Below are 19,942 nucleotides of genomic sequence, written 5' to 3' on the forward strand. Positions count from 1 at the left end.
ATCTGCTTGGCGAATTGGTTAAATCCAGTGTTATTAGCTGAACGACTGTTTGTGACGTCCAAACGACCGGTCGTTTGGAAAAATCCGACTGGTGTATTTACCTTAAGACCACCCTGGTGGTGCCTAACCCTCCCACCGGTGGTGCCTAACCTTAATCCCCCAATTTGTGTAAAATAAATTAGTATATGTTTATTTATGGTTTTATGTAACATAGAATAAAAAAAATGATAATGGAGGAGTCAAAATGTAAAAATAAACTTTTTTATACATAAGTTTAAGTAAGTTTGCTGAAAAACAACAATTTGTAAAATAGGTGAGTATAGCGGAAGATGCTTGCAAAATGTTGAAAAGTAAACAACTTTGTTTCTGAGAAAGCATAGGGAACAGTTTTAGAAACAAATATTCAGCTTTAGAAATAATTATTTGTTAAATAATGAGTTATTGTAACCAATACATTTGGTATGGAAATGAAAGTTAAAGATAACAAGCAATATAGTTGTTTTATATTTTCACAGCCCCCTTTTGTAAACAATATAATTGTTTTACATCAATGCAGCGCCCTTTTTATACACCTGGCGCCAATAGAGAAAAGATTTGTATTGACATGAATGAGGCGCTATTGTTACTGGATACCTTCTGCCACTGCCACCAACTGGTAGACTACAGAGTTGGTCAAAAGTTCAAAGAATTAAAAGCCCAACACAATAGCCGTGATAATAAGTGATGCAATGAAATAAAAATATTCAAGGCTGTTATCCAATTTTTTTCCCACCTACGTACAAGAAGGACATTGAGAATTGAATTGCCTGCCATGGTAATCTGGTATAGCTTTACTTGATTATACATTTTAGATTACAAATTGTGGGGTGTCTAGAGTAGAGTAGACAACATAATGTTGATACCTAAGGTATGGTATTTTGTATTACATGTATGATGTCTTCCTGCCTATGATATATTTTGATGCAAACTGCTGTAAATTGTCACTGTTCTTGAAATTTAATAAACAGTGTTTTTGTTAATCAAAAAAACTAAAACGAATGGGCATGGATCAGAGGTAATGATCACTGATGATCCCAGCACCCACTAATGCTTTTAAGGTCGCTTCTGGTAAATGAAACATGAAGACAGCTGTTAAGGGATACCCGAGGTAACATGTGACATAATGAGATAGACATGGGTATGAACAGTGCCTAGCACACAAATAACTATGCTGTGTTCCTTTTTTTTCTTCCTCTGCCTGAAAGAGTTAAATATCAGGTATGTAAGTCGATGACTCAGTCCTGACTCAGACAGGAAATGACTACAGTATGACCCTCACTGATAAGAAATTCCAACTATAAAACACTTTCCTAGCAGAAAATGGCTTCTGAGAGCAGGAAAGAGATAAAAAGGTTCAATAGTTCATAGATTTTAACTCTGGCATACTTCAAGGAATGTTTCATTGAGCAAAAAAATAAATAAAACAGTTACAACTTAAAAAGTACATTTAAACATAAAATAAAACTGTGGAAGATCTTAAAAAGTCATTTTTAGGAGAAGGAAGATAGATACAATCTTTTATTGTATTCGTTTATTTTCGCCTCGGGTGTCATTGAAAGTCTCTGATAAGTAGTTAACTTGCATCAGGCAGCAGAGGGGGCAGATCCATGTTCATATAAACATTAAGGTACCGGATTGGATAACTGCAGTCTCACTGCGTCAAAGATTGGTCTAGCAGTTTCAGGGCTCCGCCTACCAGGTAGAGGCTCCCGGTGATGAGGATCTGAATATGCGCTGCCTCTCTTAGCAGTACAGAGCCAGAGCTGGCTACGGGATTTTGATGGAGTAGATTAGAGTCCATGCTAGGGAGGTTGGGGTCCCTCCCTTGTGTGGCCCATTGCAATGCATGTGAGATACAGGGGAACACCAGCGAGTTGCAGTTTAAGAGATAATCTGCTGAAGGGGCGAGGAGCAAGGGAGAACCGCGGGGGCTGTCCTTAATCAGGGTGTCCACAGGCAGAGAGGGGGCCCAGGGATCACAGCTTCTCTCCTGCATTAGCATGTTCCACGTTTCCTGGTTTTCCAGGCATCGGATGAGAACGTTTTCCGGTGTCACATTGAAATTCTGCTGATCTGAAGAGAAAAAGAAAAATTTGAATTCTCCAAGCTGCTCCAGACAGTGGCTATTCCTCCTGAGTATAAACAGTAAATGTATCTACACTTCTCTGAGTTGTCAGACAGGATTCAGTAACTTCACATTACTTAACCTCCCTGGCGTTCAATTTCTGCTGGATTTCTGAGCAAAAAGTGGTTCAATTAATTTTCATGAAATTTTCCCCTGTAACTTACCAAAATGAGTCAAGCAAGGGGTCTAGTATACATTTTAAGTATACTAAAAAAAATTCAAGCACAAAATCAAGTCAAAGAAAGAATACATGTATTTTTCCCTTTCTGTCAGGCCACAATTTCCCCACTCTTCAGCTTTTTGGCAGAAAATGTGCAGCTTTCTGCATGTGTAGTTTCCCATTAGAATTCAGGAAAATTTGCAAATGAACGCAAATTGTAACGCGCAAATGCATGTGAAAAAAATGGAACCCTACCATAGAACTGCTGGACGAGCCTGACTCATCCATACCGTTTTTAGCTATTTTTCCATGGACAAGTCAGGCTTGTCAAACGGGTTAAAGGTTGTCTCCTTTGGGATGTCCTCAGACTCCATTAGTACCACACCCTCTAGGTTAAAGCAAAGCTTTTGCTAATAATGACAGTACAAAGTAACATAGAATGGAAAAATACTTAGCACAAGGGAAAAGCTGCCTGGCAAAATGCTTGGCAATTTACCTAATGGTCAGTGAAACCACACACCACTTCCATTAGGAATGCCAAAGATATGCTAAATCTTTATTATCAAATTATCATTGTTTTGGTTGGTGTAACATCCCCCCAAAAATTGCCAAAAAATAGTTAGTGCACCAAATATATATGTATACCCATTTTTATTCTAAAATAGGTCACTATATATCCCCTAATTTATATTCTGTTTTTACCTGGTCTGCGTGCCTTTGCTGAACTGTGCTGAACTGTGCAGTGTCAACACGGTAGTGAGAAGGCTTTTTTTTTTCTCAGCTACAGTGGCTTGCAAAAGTATTCGGCCCCCTTGAAGTTTTCCATATTTTGTCACATTACTGCCACAAACATGAATCAATTTTATTGGAATTCCACATGAAAGACCAATACAAAGTGGTGAACACGTGAGAAGTGGAACGAAAATCATACATGATCCCAAACATTTTTTTAAAATAAATAACTGCAAAGTGGGGTGTGCATAATTATTCAGCCCCCTGAGTCAATACTGTGTAGAACCACCTTTTGCTGCAATTACAGCTGTCAGTCTTTTAGGGTATGTCTCTACTAGCTTTGCACATCTAGAGACTGAAATCCTTGCCCATTATTCTTTGTAGAACCGCTCCAGCTCGGTCAGATTAGATCGACAGCATTTGTGAAAAGCAGTTTTCAGATCTTGCCAGAGATTATCGATTGGATTTAGATCTGGACTTTGACAGGGCCATTCTAACAAATGGATATGTTTTGTTTTAAACCATTCCATTGTTGCCCTGGCTTTATGTTTAGTGTCGTTGTCCTGCTAAAAGGTGAACCACCGCCCCAGTCTCAAGTCTTTTGCAGACTCCAAGCAGTTTTCTTCCAAGATTGCCCTGTATTTGGCTCCATCCATCTTACCATTAACTCTGACCAGCTTCCCCTGTCCCTGCTGAAGAGAAGCACCCCAAGAGCATGATGCTGCCACCACTATATTTGACAGTGGGGATGGTGTGTTCAGAGTGATGTGCAGTGTTAGTTTTCCGCCACACATAGTGTTTTGCATTTTGGCCAAAAAGTTCCATTTTGGTCTCATCTGACCAGAGCACCTTCTTCCACATGTTTGCTGTGTCCCCCACATAGCTTGTGGCAAACTGCAAATGGGAGTTCTTATGCTTTTCTATTAACAATGGCTTTCTTCTTGCCAGTCTTCCATAAAGGCCAACTTTGTGCAGTGCACGACTAATACTTGTCCTATGGACAGATTCCCCCACTTGAACTGTGCATCTCTGCAGCTCATCCAGAGTCACCATGGGCCTCTTGACTGCATTTTTGATCAGCGCTCTCCTTGTTCGGCCTGTGAGTTTAGGTGGACGGCCTTGTCTTGGTAGGTTTACAGTTGTGCCATACTCCTTCCATTTCTGAATGATCGATTGAACAGTGCTCCGTGGGATGTTCAAGGCTTTGGAAATCTTTTTGTAGCCTAAGCCTGCTTTAAATTTCTCAATAACTTTATCAGTGACCTGTCTGGTGTGTTCTTTGGACTTCATGGTGTTGTTGCTCCCAATATTCTCTTAGACAACCTCTGAGGCCGTCACAGAGCAGCTGTATTTGTACTGACATTAGATTACACACAGGTGCACTCTATTTAGTCATTAGCACTCATCAGGCAATGTCTATGGGCAACTGACTGCACTCAGATCAAAGGGGGCTGAATAATTACGCACATACCACTTTGCAGTTATTTATTTTTAAAAAATGTTTGGAATCATGTATGATTTCGTTCCACTTCTCACGTGTACACCACTTGGTATTGTTTTTTCACATGGAATTCCCATAAAATTGATTCATGTTTGTGGCAGTAATGTGACAAATTGTGGAAAATGTCAAGGGGGCCGAATACTTTTGCAAGCCTGTAACGATTGGGTGTGCAACTCAGACGTCTGATTATTGTGTGATCTGCAGAATCACAAATAATGCAGATTCTATACCTGATTATGTGGTGATCTGCAGTATCACCAATAATGCCAGTATAGATGAGAGGACACAGAAGTGTAGTGTTTGGTGCAACAGTTGTATAAATAATAGACCTTACCAGAGGAGCTGGTAAAGTACTAACAGCAAGAGTGTCAATAAAGTTTGGCTAAACCTTACCAGGGGAGCTGGTAAGGTACTGTCAGCACAAGCGACTGTATAGTTAACTAGACCTTACCAGCGGAGCTGGTAAAGTACTGTCTATCAGTCACAGGAGCTGTATAACTTAAACTAAACCTCAACAGAGGAGCTGGTGGGTATTAGTCAAAAGAGCACCTCACCAGTGGCAAGGGCCCACTGGTGAGTAGAGGGGTCAGACAGGCAAGGTTCGGCAACTGAGAGGTGAATACAGTACAGAAACTTGAGGCAGAAGAATAGTGAGTTATCAGGCAGAGGTTCAGCAACTAAGTCAGATAGGCAGAAGTACAGAATCGATAAGCAATAGCAAGGTCAGAGTATAGCCAGAATCATACACAGGTTATCAGTAATACAATATAACAATAGTCCTAGTCTTGTGTGAAATCCCTGGTTTCCTCCCAGATCAAAGCACACCGGATACTAGTCTAAGGTCTGAGCGCTAACACGAGTGTATTCGCAACAGCAGACGAGTTGCGAATGACCAGTGAAGGTTTAAGAAGCCGAGGAGAGCTTACAGCCGCGCCCCCTAGCAATCAGCCAATCCGAGCGGCGTGAGTCACCTCTGATGTCAGCCGACCGGCAGGTCAGCTGACACGCCTTCTTCCAGCATAAAGGACTGTGTGTCTCTCATAGCATGCAGGGGAGGCGGGGGAGTGGCAGGGAGAGAGAGCTGCCCAATGGCAGCTCAGGAAACCCTGTAGGAATGCACCTAGCGGGTGTTTTTAACAGGGTATTCCTCTCCCCTGTGCTTACCTCCGAGTTAGTGACAAATCTTGTCGCTAAACTTGGGGGGCTATAGCGTGATGGTGTGGGGGGGGGGGCTGAGAGCGGCGGTTAGGAGGGCACAGAGCCATGTCATTTGGCAAAGTTTACTGGACCCGGGCCTCATTGTGCAGACCACGGGCCGCATTCTTCAAATTCCACCCCTCCCTCCCTACAAAATTGCAAGCGGGCAGCGGGGGATTTGAAAGTCACCTCACTCATGGACGTCCCACGTCTTGTCTCCATGGCAATAAGACGTCATATGATGTGACGTCAGAACGTACCAGCGTATCACACGCTGGCTGCCGGCGTGTTATACACTTGCGCTTCCTGATGTCATGTGACATCCAGTTGCCATGGAGACGTGACGTGGGACATCTGTGATGAGCGAGGTGAGTTTCAAATCCCCCGCTGCCCACGCACAATTTTACAGGTAGGGAGAGGGAAAGAAGGAGAATCCGGCCGCCTGTCGGTGGGACGGAGAAGCAGTAAACACGGGCCGTAGTTTGCCCAGCGCTGCTTTAGACTGTAGATGGAAATTGATGATTATACCATAGGGCGGCATGGGGCGCCCCGCACCGGGTGTCGGGCGCCCCAGGGGGTGTCACCAAGGCCTCCCACAGAGGCCTGTGCACTGTGCAGGCAGGACAGGAGGGGGAAGCAACCCGGAAAGGAGGGGTGGCGGGGAAAGCGGCGGGGAGGGGGGCCGGACCCCCCACCTCCTTCACCTGGGTCCCCTCCTTCTGGCGCTTCCCCCTCCTAATTAGCAGTAGTTTGATGAGCGGGCAGGAGCGGGCGGAGAAGACTTACCTACTTCCTACGTTCCAGGTGATGGCGCATAGCGTCATCGTCACCTGACGCTGGTCTCCACCTTCTCCACCGCCCACTGTGCTTCCTGATTTGCGGAAGCACAGTGAGCGACAGAGAGACCAGCGTCACGTGAGGATAACGTTATGCGACATCGCCTGGAGCAGGTGAGTAAGTCCTCCCCGCCCGCTTCGCTAAGCTGCTGGCTGCTGCTAATTAGGAGGGGGAAGCGCCGGAAGGAGGGGACCCAGGTGAGGGAGGTGGGGGGTCCGGCCCCCCTCCCCGCCACCCCACCTTCCAAGCTTCCCTCATACCTGGGGCACCTATGGTACACCGGGGGCACCTATGCTACACCGGGGGCACCTATGCTACACCGGGGGCCACTATGCTACACCGGGGGCCACTATGCTACACTGGGGGCCACTATGCTACACTGGGGGCACCTATTCTACACTGGGGGCCACTATGCTACACTGGGGGCCACTATGCTACACTGGGGGCCACTATGCCACACTGGGGGCCACTATGCTACACTGGGGGCACCTATGCTACACTGGGGGCCACTATGCTACACTGGGGGCCACTATGCTACACTGGGGGCCACTATGCTTCACTGGAGGCACCTATGCTACACTGGGGGCCACTATACTACACTGGGGGCACCTATACTACACTGGGGGCACCTATGCTACACTGGGGGCACCTATGCTACACTGGGGGCCACTGTGCTACACTGGGGGCACCTATGCTACACTGGTAGCCACTATGCTACACTGGGGGCACCTATGATACACTGGGGGCACCTATGATACACTGGGGGCCACTATGCTACACTGGGGGCCACTATGCTACACTGGTAGCCACTATGCTACACTGGGGGCACCTATGATACACTGGGGGCACCTATGATACACTGGGGGCCACTATGCTACACTGGGGGCACCTATGCTACACTGGGGGCACCTATGCTACACTGGGGGCCCCTATGCTACACAGGGGGCCACTATGCTACACTGGGGGCCACTATGCTACACTGGGGGCCACTATGCTACACTGGGGGCACCTATGCTACACTATGCTACACTGGGGCCACTATGCTACACTGGGGCCACTATGCTACATTAAACTATACTGGGGCCACTATGCTATACTGGGGCAACTATACTAGCTATACTGGGGCAGTGGCGGTGCCAGGGGGGTGGTTTGGGTGCTGAAGCACCGCCTAATATTGTCCAAGCACCCCCAGCGTGAACTGATTTTCGGCGTCTAATAGACGCTGTGTCAGTTCACTGACAGCAGCAGCCCGCAGCTCCAACAGCGGCAGAGCAGGGCTACAGTAAAATGGCGTCCGAAGCCCTGCTCTGGAGACTAAATCTGCAATGCAGGGCTTCGGGCGCCATTTTCCCGTAGCCCTGCTCTCAGCGCGGGAGTTTCAGTTGCTGGCTGGCTGGCTGCAGAGGATCGTGGGAGCTGCGCGCCGGACGGAGGCCGGGACAGGAGGTCTGCTGCTGCTTCAGGTGAATACATTTTTATTTAATTTATATTAGCAGGTGTATCGACTGTTCTGGCCAGGTCTGCAACATGATTGAAGTGTTTTCTGGCCAGGTTGGCCACATGATGCATATATTTTCTGGGCAAATCTGCCAACATGATTGCATGTATTTTCTGGGCAAATCTGCCGACATGATTGCATGTATTTTCTGGGCAAATCTGCCGACATAATTGCATGTATTTTCTGGGCAAATCTGCCAACATGATTGCATGTATTTTCTGGGCAAATCTGCCAACATGATTGCATGTATTTTCTGGGCAAATCTGCCGACATGATTGCATGTATTTTCTGGGCAAATCTGCCGACATGATTGCATGTATTTTCTGGGCAAATCTGCCGACAGGATTGCATGTATTTTCTGGGCAAATCTGCCGACATGATGGAACGTGTTTTTTGGGCAAATCTGCCGACATGATTGAACGTGTTTTTTGGGCAAATCTGCCGACATGATTGAACGTGTTTTTTGGGCAAATCTGCCGACATGATTGAACTATTTTCTGGTCAAATCTGTTCACATTACGTGTATTTTCTTGAGAAAACCTGAACAATTATGTGAATTTTCTGGGGAAAGGCCCACTGTCCTTGTGTTGCACTTTTAAGCGGAACCCGAGGTGAGAATAATATTGGGCTGCCATATTTATCTCCTTTTAAGCAATACCAGCTGCCTGGCTGCTGTGCTGGTCCTCTGCATCTAATTCTTTCAACCATAGACCCTGAATAAGCATGCAGCAGGTCAGGGGTTTCTGACAATATTGTCAGAACTGACAAGATTAGCTGCATGATTGTTTCTGGTGTAATTCAGTTCACTACTGCAGCCAAATAGATCAGCAGGGCTGCTGATTGTTTAAAAGAAAATGAATATGGCAGCCTCCATATCACTCTTATCCCGGGTTCACTTTAAATTAGTTAGCTCTGCCCTCATCCGGTCATGGCCACGCCCATTTTTCACCACGTCGCGCAGTGCGCGCCGCATGTTTTAACCGCACCCATTTTTTGTTAGCTATACTGGTGCCACTATACTAAGGACAACTTTAGGGGGGGGGGGAGCGAGCCTACACCTGGCATTACCCGCCGTGTCACGTTTAGCATGCCACATTTGCTGTTTTTTTTTTTATGGGGGGGGGGGGGGGGGGGGTGTGTCTTTGTAATACCCAGCACCGGGTATCAAATGCCCTAGGTACGCCACTGCATACCACTTCAATGGAAAATTCAATTTTTTGTTAAAAAATATTCAACCCATTCAACTAAACTCTTTATATAGTGTAAAGATCCTTAAAGCTGGGGGAAAAAAAGTAAAAAAAAAAAAAAAGAAACACAGTTTAGTTATGTGCAGGATTGAGACTGTACATTTATACGTCATTTCAGGTTAAACTGATTTCTAAAAATATTTAAAAAAATAAATAAAAATTACCCTAATAAATTTACAGAAAGAAAAGAGAAACAACAGCAGTCCCATGACTGCTGCTACTCCATGCACTTCAGCAATGCTAACTTGGCTAGGCTTCAGGCAAAAACACTTTAACCACTTGAGGACCCACCCTTTACCCCCCCTTAAGGACCAGCGCTGTTTGATGGGATCTGTGCTGGGTGGGCTCTGCAGCCCCCAGCACAGATCAGAGGGCACGCAGAGCGATCAGATCGCCCCCCTTTTTTCCCCCCTATGGGGATGATGTGCAGGGGGGGTCTGATCGCTCCTGCTGGTGGCATGTTGCGGGGGGGGCACCTCAAAGCCCCCTCCGCGGCGACATTCCCTCCCCCTCCCTCTCCTACCTGTCATGCCCAGTGATCCGGGCTGCACAGGACGCTATCCGTCCTGTGCAGCCAGTGACAGGACGTCCTCTGTCACATGGCGGCGATCCCCGGCCGCTGATTGGCCGGAGATCGCAGATCTGCCTTACGGCGCTGCTGCGCAGCAGCGCCGTACAATGTAAACAAAGCGGATTATTTCCGCTTGTGTTTACATTTAGCCTGCGAGCCGCCATCGGCGGCCCGTAGGCTATTCACGGAGCCCCCCGCCGTGATTTGACAGGAAGCAGCCGCTCGCGCGAGCGGCTGCTTCCTAATTAATCAGCCTGCAGCTGGCGACGCAGTACTGCGTCGCTGGTCCTGCAGCTGCCACTTTGCCGACGCACGGTATAAGCGTGCGGTTGGCAAGTGGTTAACTAGTTTACAGGCGAGCAGGTCAGTAAAATTAATTTTTGTTTTCAAAATCTTTATTACCCTTTTTTCTGCCAGCCGATTTGTCCTACACGTGAATATCTACTGCCCAGCAGGTTTTAGACTTTTTGCACTCATTCGGTTTACTTAGGATTTTTGACAAGAAAACCCTACATGAAATAGGACAAATTATATATTGGTTTTTTTTCCGTAATGAATTGGGCTTGAACACTGAAACAAAATGTTGTACTTTTTCTGGAGATATAACAACATTTTTGAGTGAAATATTTTAAACAAAAAGTGAAATAAAAAATAAAAGATTTTTCTGTTGTGTTTTTTTCCAAAGAATTAAATGTACTGACAGATATGTTACTTTTTGTAAGAGCCCTGATTCTGCTGAATCCAACTATATAAGATCTGTACAGGTAGCCAGGTATAGGTGCCGCCAATACAGGTAGCTAGATATAGGTGTAGCCAGTATAGGTAGCCTGGAATAGATGCCACCAGTAAAGGTAGCCAGGTATAGGTGCAGCAAGTATAGGTAGCCAGGTACAGGTAGCCGGGTATAGGTGCTGCCATTACAGGTAGCCAGATATAGGTGCAGCCAGTATAGGTAGCCAGATATAGGTGCAGCCAGTATAGGTAGCCAGACACAGTATAGATGACAATGGGAGAGGGAGGGTCGACATCATCCTCCCTCTCCATGGGCTCCCCTCCTGTGCCCCCCTGCAGAGCTGGTGCAGTGTGCAATTAACTCACCTGCTCACTCGCACCATACGATGCGTCGCCTCTGGCAGCAGGCTTCTCTCTGGCCGCCCGATCTCTGTATGACGAGTAATCAGGAAGTAGAGTCATTGGCACTGGAGACGTAGAAGACCGGTGGCATGCAGAGCTCCCTCGCCTGGAACAAGGAAGAGATGAGTACCCTGTCGCTGCTCTCTTCTCTGGATGGGGGAGACGGGGAGCACTGACAGGGGCCCGAGATGAGAGAGTCAGGCTCCCCTCCCTACTGCTGTGTGGCCGCTGCTCCTTCTCCTCCTAAAAATGGCCCTAAGCATGCTGTCTTTTGCCTTCCCCCACCGCCGGGTGCCCCTGCAGCTGCATCCATAGCAGGGGTGATTGTTCCACCCCTGAGATAAAGTCTGGCTAGATCTGGCTCCCATTAATTTGTATTAGGATGTGTGTGCATGTAACCTCTGACTGGGTAAAGCAGGAAGATTAGGTTCATCCAACTGGCCCAACGTGCGCTCTTACCTGCGAGCTCCACTCCGGACACCTCTCTGATGTTCGGGCAGAAAACAGCGTAATCAAAATGGCAGGGCTGCAAAATAAGACATTTGCAAATATGTAAACAGTGTGTCTTGTCACCCTATACCAACAAGAATCTCATTTCTATGGGGTTGATTTATATGTTATTGGTGGGCAGAGGAGGGCTGCAGCAGCTGCACCACTTTGCTTTCACTTTCTCCCCTCTCTTCATCTACTGATGCCCATGAAGACTCATGTTGGCGGTGACTGGCAAAACACATGTGCAGGAACTGCTCTCTGCAGCCACCCCCTGGCTCTGTCCTAGTGGAACATCCCTCTGTGCTATGACATCAGCTCACTATGCGGCAAGGAGATCAGGTGGGGATGAGGCAGGCAGCTGGTAAATGGACCTTATACTGCGCTGACTCTGCACAGAGGAAGTTCAAACCCTCCCCATGCTGCATGTACCTTTGATTGTCTTTCCTAATTCTCGCTGCACCCAGGTGGACCTTTCTTCCCCAGGAGACCCCTCCTTCCTAGCCAACACCTCCTCCCTGACCAACCATTCCTTCCCAGCTACCTCCCTCAACCCCTGCAGATTCTCCATGTCCTGACTGACTTGATTATCTAAACTGACACCACCCTGAATATTCCCTCAATTCTCACTGTTCCCTCCATCCTTTCTTTCCTCCCACCAGCCTGATAACCTCTCCATTCCGGCTGACCCTCTCCACCCTGCTTATGTCCTGCACGCATCATCCTCATCCCCCCCCCCACACACACACACCTTCACCCTAGCTGACCCTCTCCATCCTGGCTATGGCCTGCACCCATCATCCCCACCTACCTCCACCCTGGATGACCCCTCCATCCTCACTTTCCTCCCACCTCCCTGTGTAAGCTCTATATTTAGGCTGACCCTCTCCATCCTGACTATGGCCTGCACCCATCATCCTCATCCTTCCCACCTCAACCCTGGTGACCCCACCATCTAAGGCTACACTCTCCATCCTAACTATCGCTCTCCATCCTGGCTGGCACCCCCTCCAACCTCTACCCTGCCTGGAACCCTACATCTTGACTATCTTCCTAAAATCCAAACCACTCCAATGCTGGCTCTGCATACGGAGAGGAAGGACACTATAAAGGAGCACTATAAAACACACACTGCCAGATCTACCATGACGCGACCCAAGGCAATTATTTCAGGGTGGCACATCTGTCTCAGTCTGCAGCAATATTCTGATGACTTCATGTACATTACAGGCAAAGCAGAAGACCTTGTAGACTATCCCTTTCAGCCCTCTGAAGACATCCCTTATGCTGGATACACATGGTTCGTTCCCGCACTCGATTCCCATAGATGCGCCGCTCGATTCCCGTCGATTCGTTTATTTCAATGGATCGTTAGGTCGATTTGGCATACTTTACATGGCAATCGACCTAAAAATCATCGAAATGCGCTCAGAAATGTTCGTGAATAATCGATTCGTCGGGAATCGAGCGGCGTATTCGATGCGGGAACGAACCGTGTCACACAGGCTAGTGACCTTATGGTGTCTGATTACGGACACAGTACAGAGGGTAATAGCAATCTGTATTACATATCTGGAGATCAGAGTGATCGGATTTGCCTGGAATCAACAGGAAACATTAACAAATGTATGGGCACCTTCATAAATATAAACACCAGGAACTATCAGAAAATGTTCATTTGTTTTATGGAAGTATCCTAAAATATAATAAAATCTTAAAAACAGGGCAATAGGATATAGATCAGTGCTGATTAGTAGTCAGATACATGTAGATATTGCAGGGCATTAACGGTTCACTCAGTTCAAAGAAAAACAATTATTCTCAATCTAATTGATCTTCTTTCTTTCTCGTGCTAATTGATTCTATTAGAAGCTTTGGTTACTAAACTGTTGTGTATGTGTAAACATCCTAGAATATCCTTTGGTCTTAAAACAGGTCAATGTTTATGACTTTCTGTAACTTTGAGTCATTCGGGCCCCCCCCCCCCACACACACACACACACACACTGAGCAGGAAAGATGAGGAACAGGCAGGGCCGGCGCTACCATAGAGGCAAAGGAGGCAGCTGCCCCAGGGCCCCAGAGCTTGTAGGGACCCCCAGTGGCTACAAGAGGGAAAAAAAAATTCAAATCGGCCTTATAGTTTTTGAGAAAATCGATTTTAAAGTTTCAAAGGAAAAAAATACACATTTAAAAACTTGCCGACTTTAATGGTTAATAGCAAATCCACCGTAAATGCTAGAAACCCTAAATTTGCAGGATATGTTAAGGAGATCATTAGGAATAGGAGGAAAAAAACAATTTTTCAAAAAGACCTTATAGTTTTTGAGAAAATCGATTTTAAATTTTCAAAGGAAAAAAGTATACTTTTAAATGCGGTAAATGTAACTTTTAGTAGCAAACCTAACGGTAGTGTAATTTTACATGCATCAAACGAAAGCGCAATAAATTTCCTGACAGCTGTCTGCTGTAGATTATGTGGACCCTGAGCCTATCATAGCCCGAATATTTTCTGGTATTGGAATTTCTAGATGGAACAATAATGTCAAGTAGTGGTTTTTTTTTTAAATTATTTTTACATGTTCACCTGCAATTAATACATGCTTGAAAATGCAGATAGGAAACCGAGAGCCCAATATAGTGTAGCAATTCAGCTAATCAAAACAAAAACAACAAGGGTTCTACTCACAAGCATGGGTTACCACACAGGTAACCACTAGCAGAGCAGGTTGGGAGAATAAGAAACATGACCCCACTCGGGTATTAAGAAGTTTCTCTCTGTAGTAGAGAGAAGGGTGGACTAGACCGAATACAAACATTTTGAACAGAGACGCCAACAAGAATAAAAACGTCTAAAAAACGTTTAAAAGGGGGAAGTTAATGGTGGACTTGTTTTTAACTGTTGCATTTTGGAGCATCGAATAAATGTTATTTTGGTTAAAAATAACGGCTTTCAGTCTGTTAATCTGCAAGGGGGGTAAGTCCACCATTCCTTTTAAACGGGTTTTAGATGTTTTTATTCTTTTTGGTGCCTCTGTTCAAAATTTTTGTATGCAATTAATACATACTTACTCTGTAGAATTTGCATAGCTCCCAACTGTCCCTCATTTGGAGGGACAGTCCCTCTTTGGGAACCCTGTTCCTCTTTCTCCCTCCTTTGCCCCTCTTCCAGGACTCATGTACAGATCTATGAAAATATATGTATTTCTACAGAAAAATATGTTTAATTGGGTCTAAACTTTATTCTCATCCTTTAAATTGATATATTTCTTATTTTCAAATGTTAATATGAAAGAAAATGATCCAGGATAGAAAGGACCAGTGTGGTTTGAATTATAAAACATATTTTTCTTTTGAAATCTTTATAGTATGCGTGAATAGTGGTGTGGAAGGGGGCGTGGTTAGAGGCATGGCAGGGGTGTGGCTTAAGTGTCCCTCTTTCTGATCTCAAAAAGTTGGGAGGTATGCATTTGTTGCCTTAGTTGAACAATTACCATTTGTTGCTTTGTGTTCAGTATTATGCTGTGGAAATATAGAGTATTTTTGTGTACAATTAACAGATTATTGTTAGTATCGGAATTAATAATGTGCATTGTGACTTACCTGGAGAAGTTTCAAGAAGCCAGTTGTGTCTCTATCACCAGAGGCATTAAACACCAGCACCCGAACCACAGAGCCCCTGCAGTGACATTACATCAAGGTTACAGCACACACCTAATGCCACTAAAGTGATAGCTGAAGCCTATCACAGCCGATCGCACTGATAGGCTGACGGGGGAGGGAGGGTTATACAGTTTTAAAAAAACAACAGGATTTTATTGAGAAATAACATAAATAAATTGTAATAGATAGCGGAGATACCGCCGCAGAGAGAAGCGGCATGGCGGCTATCTCCGCGTATCAGCCAGCGGCCTCTGCCGCGCGGTTACATGCTGAGACTTTGCCTGGTCCTTCTATTGCTCACAGGTTAAGGGCTACGCACGCGCGAGCCGAGCAACAGGACCTTTATGCATCTAGGAGGGGAGTCAGCTGACGCGCGGTCAGCTGATTCCAGCCAGCGTCCGGATTGGCTGAGTGACTGGGGCGGCGCTGTGGAGCATGGTTGGGTATATATAGGACAGGCCTGTCAGTAGCTCCTCGTCTGCTGTTGCAAATGCTATCGTGTTAGCGCTCAGACCCTAGTCAGATCCCAAAGTGTGCTAGAACCGGCCGGTGCCGGGGATCCACACTTAGCCAGATTCTGTTGATAGCTTAAAGTACTAATTGCATTGTTTATTTTTTATGACTTTCTGCTTACTCTGACTATCCTCCTGTTTGTCGATTCTGTACCTCAGCCATCTGATTCACGTTGCCGACCCTGCTTGTTATTGAAGCTGAATCAGTCTTCCGTTTCTGTACTGTACCTGTCCGCTCGTTGCCTACTCTGCCTGTCTGACCTCGCTACCCGCACCAGTGGGCCTAGCCACTGGTGAGGGAAATTACTGTCTGTATCATCTACTCCTAGGCTGCAGTACTGTCTGTATTGCCTACACTTAGGCTGCAGTACCTTCTGCATCAACTACGCCTAGGCTGCAATACAGTTCGTATCACCTGTTCCACAGGGGATCGTTAGTGCAGTACTAATTGTATTACTCCTCCTTGTGCTGTGCACCAAACACTACTAGGCTGCAGTACTACCTGAATCACCTGCTCCACAGGTGATCAGTTGTTCAGCTCTGGTTGTATTATCTGACATAGACTCTGCTGTCTCTATGATGACAGAGTCATGTGAGCCGGTCAGGAGCCGCTTTCATTGGCTTCTGACCGTGTCTATCAATGCCAGCCAATGGGAGCAGCTTACATTGATAGACACGGCCAGGAGCCAATGAAATCGGCTCCTGACCAGCTCACATGGCTCTGCCGTCACAGAGACAGGCAGAGCCAGTGAGCTGCAGTGAGACTCGTCGGGTTTGAGCGACACGATCGGCAGGGAGTGATGGAAAAGGCGGATGCGCACTGCGGGCGGTGATTGAAATCTACGTCCTACCAGCCAGGAGACCACCAAAACAGGGCGTGGATTTCAATCACCGCGGTACTAAATTAGTTAACAGAGAACAGAGGGACTCACAATAGTATTTTAAAGCTAAAATAGCAGTAGTCAGAGCACTTCTAGTAGGATGGACTGAATGGTGTCAATCCGAATAAACCTGCTTTTATACAAGAATGTGGCTCTCCTATCTCACACAGTAGGTTTAGGTAAGGCTTGGTTCACACATAAAAAGGAATCCTTTCAATTTCTGGTAGTTGGCATCAGAGTTTTGCATGTGTTTCTATGGCTGTGTTCACACATAAATCTGTACATTTCTGGTCCGGTCCTGTCCTGTCAGTTTTGTATGAAGTGGATGGATAGTCAGGGCCGGCGCTTCTACAGAGGCAAAGGGGCAACTGTCTAAAAGTCTCTGTGCGCACGGAGCCTTTGAGAACGCTCATCGAGCGAAACGTACGTCAGGCATACCTCTGCTCTCACACCGCCCCACAGCCTGTACTCGAAGGTTGGGTATGTTACAACAACTTTAATGGTTATGCTGGCAAAACTCTTTGTGTTTTATGGATAAGCCTGCACAAATAAAGCTTTTTTAAGGACACTGCTGTGGTGCCGGATCAATCCCTTTTTACATTTTATGAATATATAATTTTACTGACATTCTACTAGTGGCAATAGCCAGTGCCTTTTTTTCCAGGAGCCATTTTATATGTATGCAGCCGTTTTTAGGGGCAGGCGGGCGGTTAATGTCCCCCCCTTCCCGAGGCTTGCAGCGGTGGTGGTGGGGTGGGGGATTCATAGTGGCCGGGGGGAGCAGTAACTCACCTCTCAGAGATCCACATGCTGCATGTATTCTGCATCTGGAGTCTTCTGTGGCTACCTATACTGGGAGGCTGCATCTGGCTACCGCATCGCAACAATGTACTCGGGTATATGGGGGAGGGTGTGTGTGTGTGTGTGTGTGTGTGTGTGTGTGTGTGCGCAATTTTTACACCCTCGCCATGGGAGCTATGTAGCCTAGAAACTGTCCTGAATGTATTTGTTATCACAGCGTACTTACATCCCAGATTTCTCCTCATTCAGCGCCACCTGCTGGAACCATCTGACACAGGCCTTAACACTTTTGCTGGTGTGCGCTCCATCAATGTAATAGGAGATGGGACCTCGCTGCAGGACCTGCGCACGTCCCAACCACGACGTGTCCTGTAAGCCTACAAATGGCAACATAAACATCAAACAACAACTGTATTGTAGGATGGACACTGCCTCCTGCTGGCCATAAGGCCTAATTGCCAATTTAATCCAAGTATGCCTGAATAAAATGTATATACACAGGGAGATTTAAAGTACCCCTGAACTGGTTTTTAATGAACATATGTTTAACTCTATTTTATTTGTGGTGCTGTGACATATGTTACAGCACCATCCTCCCCCTCCAGCGCCCCCTGTGGCCCCCGCTCTGCTCACCCGTAATATTCGACTGAGCAGAACATCAATAAAGGGCGAAAGGAAGAGTTCTTCCTCTCTGCTCATCCTTAGTAACGCCCCCTCCACTCTGCACTTATAGTTCCTGATGGTGTTACTGCACCCAGAGCGCAGGAGAGCCGTGACATGTGTGGACTTCTGTTGATTGAGCTTAAAAGGATAGTGTACAATATCAGTAGAGATATGAATGGTTGCTCAAGAACCACATAGCCCATTTTCTCCAGTGACCACTAAATATGGGTGGGTTTATGGGCAAATGGAGGACACAAATGGGTAAGCATAAGCCCTTCTGTGACCAGCCAGAGCTGCCCACCAAGCAAGGTAGACTTGGCAGATGTCATGTTGGTGAGGCTTGGCCTAAGCCATACCTGCCAGTATTATTAGGCCAGGAAGAACATCCCCATCTCTGTGGTCCACATATTGGAGGGGGGGGGGGGGCAGTGTTTGACCCAGCAGCCTCCACAGCTCTACCACCATTACAGTGAGGTACAGAGCCAGCAGGGCCTACAAGACACGATCAACAGACCACTGCTTGAACAAGCTTGAGATAGATTAGAGACTTTTTATCCTTTTGTTAGGTTTACCCCCCTTTTAATGCTTACCATTAACCATTGGAAGACTGGGGCGGAAAGCTGAAGCCAGGGGAAGAGGCCACTTCGTCAGGGGAAGTCTCTGGATTGGAACTTTTGGCTCTCCAAATCCTAAACAGAAGAAAAAAGTAGAAGATGGCTTCACTTCAGCTAATGGATTACTGGATTGAAAAAAAATAAAGAATATCACTTTAACGGAATAAAAATTAGGCAGGGTTTACACTTAAAATGTGCCTGTGAATTACGAAAGTGTGAAAAAGCATTTCCGGGTCAGCTAATGAAAGACAACAGAGAATCACACTTCTGCTAAAATTTGTTAAATTATGGTCGTATTTTCGTTGACTCGAAGTAAAAAAAAACATCTTGCAGCATAAATTTGCAGATCCCATGCGAGTTCCCATTGACTTTCATTAGCTAGAGTACAAAGGAACACGCAAAAACGTGCATAGGAATGCAAATTTTAATGCAAAAAAACTGCATGCAAAAAATGTTCAGCTCTTTTATTAACAATTAGCAATTATCAGAATAATTTGATTATTACTCAGGTGAACGCTGCAAAGTTTTACCACCTGACAAACACTATTTAAAAGCATTCAGTGTCTAGGTCTGTTGAACATCACAAGATCTTCCCTGCTCTATAACCAAATCAGGGCCTTCTGTGAATTAAAAGTCAAATTAAAGTCTGGCATAATAGGCTACATACACACTTGAGATAAAATTATCTCAAGTGTGTATGTAGCAGTCCATGGTGAGCTTTGAGAACAGAGTGATTATGTAGAACGTGGATGTTAGATGAAGCTCCGCAGCCTACCAAACACTGCCGATGGTGGTTTTTGTTCATTGGGGTGTGGTTAATGGGGACGTGAGCACAGACAAAGATGGGGTGACTTCACAGTAAATTAGGTACTCACACTTGTTGAAGGGACACATTTTGTTTTTAAAGAGGCAGAGACACAGCTGTAATCCTTCCACCCCCCCCCCCCCCCAACCCCCTGCGTTTGCCTATGATTTCCTCAGTTTTTTCACCTGCCAGCTCCTATGTGTCCATCTTATCCCCTCCATTCTCCCATGTTCTGTCCCGGTAAAGCCCCCTACTAAGCCAGTCGTGGACTACTGTGCATGCACGGTGCCGCTTGTGGGCACCCCCCTCCCTGATTGTGCCAAGACTGTAACTGCTCATACGCAGAATGCTCCCGAGTGGGCATGGTCAGGGCCAGGGGCGTTTCTAGGGTCCTTGGAGATCGGGGGCACCTGTGGGCACCAGGCGGGGAGGTATATGGCAAAAATGGGCGTGGTCATGAGGTGAGTGGGCGT

The 19,942-nt window shown here is 46.2% G+C and overlaps 1 protein-coding gene across 6 annotated transcripts in view; it reads right to left on the reverse strand.

The window, feature by feature from the left end:
• Positions 1-318: 318 nt before the first annotated feature.
• Positions 319-19,942, reverse strand: part of LOC137527734 (folylpolyglutamate synthase, mitochondrial-like) — a 110,077-nt gene continuing 90,453 nt past the window's right edge. For all 6 annotated transcript variants that reach the window (XM_068248563.1, XM_068248559.1, XM_068248560.1 and 3 more), the window contains 5 exons: positions 18,641-18,739; positions 17,614-17,764; positions 15,134-15,209; positions 11,501-11,567; positions 319-2,112 (listed from right to left, as the gene is read on the reverse strand). In XM_068248563.1, coding sequence (XP_068104664.1) covers positions 1,691-2,112; positions 11,501-11,567; positions 15,134-15,209; positions 17,614-17,764; positions 18,641-18,739 — 815 coding nt within the window. In that variant the 3' untranslated portion in view covers positions 319-1,690. The remainder of the gene's footprint in view (positions 2,113-11,500; positions 11,568-15,133; positions 15,210-17,613; positions 17,765-18,640; positions 18,740-19,942) is intronic.

The sequence above is a fragment of the Hyperolius riggenbachi genome, chromosome 8, assembly GCF_040937935.1.
Source record: "Hyperolius riggenbachi isolate aHypRig1 chromosome 8, aHypRig1.pri, whole genome shotgun sequence".
Taxonomy (NCBI): Eukaryota; Metazoa; Chordata; class Amphibia; order Anura; family Hyperoliidae; genus Hyperolius; species Hyperolius riggenbachi.